The sequence below is a fragment of the Gymnoscopelus braueri genome (genome assembly GCF_963280865.1).
Source record: "Gymnoscopelus braueri genome assembly, chromosome: 10".
NCBI lineage: Eukaryota > Metazoa > Chordata > Actinopteri > Myctophiformes > Myctophidae > Gymnoscopelus > Gymnoscopelus braueri.
The window spans coordinates 22,502,431-22,506,482 of record NC_137611.1 but is presented as its reverse complement, the minus strand read 5'-3'; the positions used below and the strand labels follow the sequence as shown (position 1 = coordinate 22,506,482).

Here is a 4,052-nt window from a genome sequence, read left to right as displayed (position 1 = left end):
AGGGAAGCCTTTTCTGCACCCACGTCATGCGAAGTCCGGCATAAACATCATGCGAAGCCCTGCCAAGTCAAGCTGAGGGTCTGATTGGCCAATCAGGGAATCAGTAAAGCCGAGAGTCTGATCACTGATCAAGGTGGGGTAAGAAGCCTAAATAATAGCCAGAGCTCTGATCAATAGGGTCAATTTTCACACAAATGTCCTGACCTTTCTTGGCAGAGTCCATCGGCTTATGATTCACCTCAATACCGGTTGGAAGGGGGTTTGGGCCGCTTCGTGGCCCTCACATCTAGATGTTAAAAAAAATACAATAAAAACTCCTCTCCTCCTCTCCTGACCCCTCCCCTCCCCTCTCCTTCCCTCTCCTCTCCTCTTTGTCTGGTACTGTGGCTAAAATGTAATAAGAGATGTAGTGTGTGTGAGAGAGAGAGATATTTGGAGGCCTGGTCTCATACAGGGGTGTGTGTGATCTGTCTCGTCCGTCAGTGGTCTGGGTCTCAGATGATCTCAAAGGTCCCTTTGAGTTCCTTGATGAGCTGCCAATCAGAGATCTGCATAACATCACGAAACCAGTTCTTCAAAGCATCGATGGATTCTCGACTGATCTTGCTGACGATGAAATCAGTCTCTTCAAAGTGCCGTCCGACCATCTTGGGAGACTCTCCAGGAATAGGGTCAATTTTCACACAAATTTCCTGACCTTTCTTTGCAGAGTCCATCGGCTTATGATTCACCTCAATACCGGTTACTATACCGATGTTCACAAACCCCTTGGAAGGGACACACAGCGGGGTGCCCAGTCGCAGGATGCCTGCTTCCACAGTCACACCGATTAATATGGGATCTCTGGAGTTATAGATGGAATGAGGAATAATCTTCAGCTTCACTGGAAACACTGCTATATGTTTGAACTCTTCTTGTTTAGCCTTGTTGTAATCCTCTCTGTACTTGGTGAAGGCGTCAAACAGATGGAATATGATTTCTGCACAGAACACCCTCACTCCTAGACTGTCTGCCATCTCCTGAATTTCTTTCTCCACTTTAACATCAAATGCCAGGATCACTGCATACTGTGGGTCGTGTTCCAGCATGGTAGAAGCGTTCATGATGTCATTCTTGTGTACAGGACCAATGTTGATCCCAGCATAAGGTACTTTAGAAGTGTGTAGGAACTCCAGTAAGGCCTCAAGTGATCCCATTGTGGAGGCCTGGACATACACTCCCTTCTTCTCCTTTCTGATGGCAATGGCATTAATTGTCTCCTTAACCAGCTTGTCAAGCTCCTTCTTTAGCACCGGGATCTCGTCATCTCTGTGTGCTACCAGCAGGGGGAGTCCTGCCAGAGTCTTTTCCAAGTTTTTACCAATAATTCTCACTCCCTGAGATGTACACACCTCCTTATGCTTCTCATACTGGTTTGTGACTCTGAGCTCCTTCATAGGATGAGGCAGGAGAAGTCCTCTGATCTGTGTGATGATTGGTCCATCTACTCCAGGAACGATAATGGTCTCTCCTTCTCTTAGACAACCATTAATCAGAATCACATCTATAGTGGTTCCTATCCCAGGTAATGATTTGACCTCCATGACCTGGGCCCTGAGCTCATCACTATGAGCCAATGTCTTAGCTAACCTGGTCTCTGAGAGTTCCACCAGCAGAGCAATCAGGTTGCCTATTCCATCTCCGCTGTGGGCCGAGGTGGGGACCAGCGACACAAACGTTCTGGGATCTTTGTTTTCATAGAACAATGCAGCATTCAGACCACCCTGCTGATTAAACTGTAAAATGAAGTCCTTGGCTTTTTGATTAAACTGATCTGTGGTGTTTTTTTCCTGTTTCTTCAAGGTTTCTTCTACGTCTGTCTCCGGACTCTTCTTCCACTCATACAGACGGTCAATCTTGTTGAGAGCGACTATAAAGGGACACTTCTTCTCTTTCAGCAGTTTGATGGACTCCAGCGTCTGTGCTTGCAGTCCATGCATGATGTCAACAACCAGGATGGCGATGTCACACAGAGAACTACCTCTGTTACGTAGATTACGGAATGACTCGTGTCCAGGTGTGTCAATAATCAGCATTCCAGGAATCTTAATTTTGTCTTTGTCAAAACCTTTAACCATCTTTGCCTGTTCTATAATGGCTTCCAGAGGAACGTTGGTGGCTCCAATCTGCTGGGTGATTCCTCCTGCCTCACCATCCTGCACATGAGTGTGACGCAACTTGTCCAGGATCTTTGTCTTTCCGGTGTCTACGTGACCTAGCACACACACGACAGGAGCTCTCAACTTGTCCAGGTTGATGTTACAAATGTTCTCAGCATCATTTATGTCACTAGTACTGCTCCCCTGTTCGCTCTTCTTTCCTCTTTTATCCTGCTGCCCTCCTCTCCCCTTCTCCACCGCTCTCTTCTCTTCCTCATTGCTCATCTCATCGTCCTCATCATCATCACCTTCCACCTCACTGGTGTTGCCGAGAGCAATGGACTGTTTGGACTTAGCGGGTGCAGATGTTTCCTTCACCTCAATGTGGACCTTCCTTAAATCTTTCTCCTCATCGCTGCTGGCCATGGCCTCCCAATTATCATCATCGCTGCTGGTTATGGCCTCCAAATCATTCACCTCTGTATCTACCGTCTCTGTCTCAATGGCAATTGGCTCTAGAGACTCAGAGACTGGTGATGTCACCTCAGAGGTCTCTTTAGGTGTGTTTGTAGTGATGATCATCTGCTTCTTCCTCTTATCTCCACACACTGGCTTCTTCTTTGACACAGAGCCCTTGGATGGCACTTCCACACCTTGAGCCTGTAGTATTTTGAGCGTAGCCTCGGCTCTGGCTCTACTCTCTCTCTGAGCCTTGTTGAGGAATCTTCCTTCTTTCTTCAGTCTCTCCTTCCTCTCCTTCTCCTTTTGTTTCCTCTTCTCTTTCCTCTCTTGTTCGATACGCTCCTGCTCCAGTCTCTGTTGTTCCTGCTCTTCAAATCTCTTCTGTATCTCCTCTTCCTCTCTCTTCACTCGCTCCTCCTCCTCTTTAATCTTGGCCTGTGCTTCCTTAAAGTGCTTCACTGAGGCTTTACTTAGACCTTGCTTCTTCTTGTCTGTCTTCTTGTCTCCCATCGCCTTCTTGTGAGACTGAGGCCCAGAGTCAGAGGCAATAGAGACAGGAAGAGGAGCCTTCTTGTCTTTATGATCTTTGATTAACTCCATGTCACCCTGACCCTCCTCTTTATCACCCTCTTCATATTGCTTTCCCTTCTTCCCTTTTTTCCTGGTCTTCTCTGGTTTGGGAGGCACCACACTCTCCACTTCTTCTGTGGTGTCTTTGTTGACCTTTCCTCCCTGTGTTTCCAGAGATAACTCCTCTAACTCCTGTATGATATCATCCTCATCAAAAGGATCGTTTTTCTTGGCACCCTTCTTCTTTCCTTTGACTTTCTTGGTTGCTCCTGCACCCTCGATCTCTGCAGCTAAAGATTCAATGTCCACACAATCGTCTTTGACACTGTTCTCACCTGCCTTTTCTTGTTCCTCGCCCAATTCACCCTGACCCCCCTCTTCATCACCCTCTTCATCCCGGTTCCCCTTCTTCTTCGCCTTTCCTTTCTTGCCCATTTCAATAGAAATACAAAACTGTATTTGTCACCAGCACTCTGACTGCCTCACAGTCGAAGAACGAGTCAACAAAAGGTCAAAAGATCCACCTACAACACATTTTATTGGTTGACCGAGTTCTTGTGTGACGTCACACTTGTGATGTCATTTAATTGATTGGCCACTTGAATCTAAGCCGAAATACAGATAATCGGCTGTTGTTTAAGAGCCGCTGTGATGCTTAACTGGGTTGTAAGGCCAGCAAGTCATACTTGTATATGCTTATTCCTCTGGAGAGAGTTAAGGTCGCTTGAGTACCGCTGATGGCACTGAGCTCAGCGATGTCAGTCATATCTGTATATGGAGAAAGCGGTGTCAGTTATGCCCAAAGATAGGGTCTATGATGTCAGTCTTGGTTGTTTCGGTTGTCTCCATATATGGGGCTCCAGGAGGGGTTCTTTGATGTCA

The 4,052-nt window shown here is 46.8% G+C and overlaps 1 protein-coding gene across 1 annotated transcript; it reads right to left on the bottom strand.

Moving 5' to 3' along the window:
- Positions 1-494: 494 nt before the first annotated feature.
- Positions 495-3,605, bottom strand: LOC308093455 (eukaryotic translation initiation factor 5B-like; the record flags this gene model as incomplete). Its single annotated transcript, XM_080439793.1, has 1 exon — positions 495-3,605. One exon carries the CDS (start codon positions 3,603-3,605, stop codon positions 495-497), a length of 3,111 nt encoding a protein of 1,036 aa, XP_080295919.1.
- Positions 3,606-4,052: the final 447 nt, after the last annotated feature.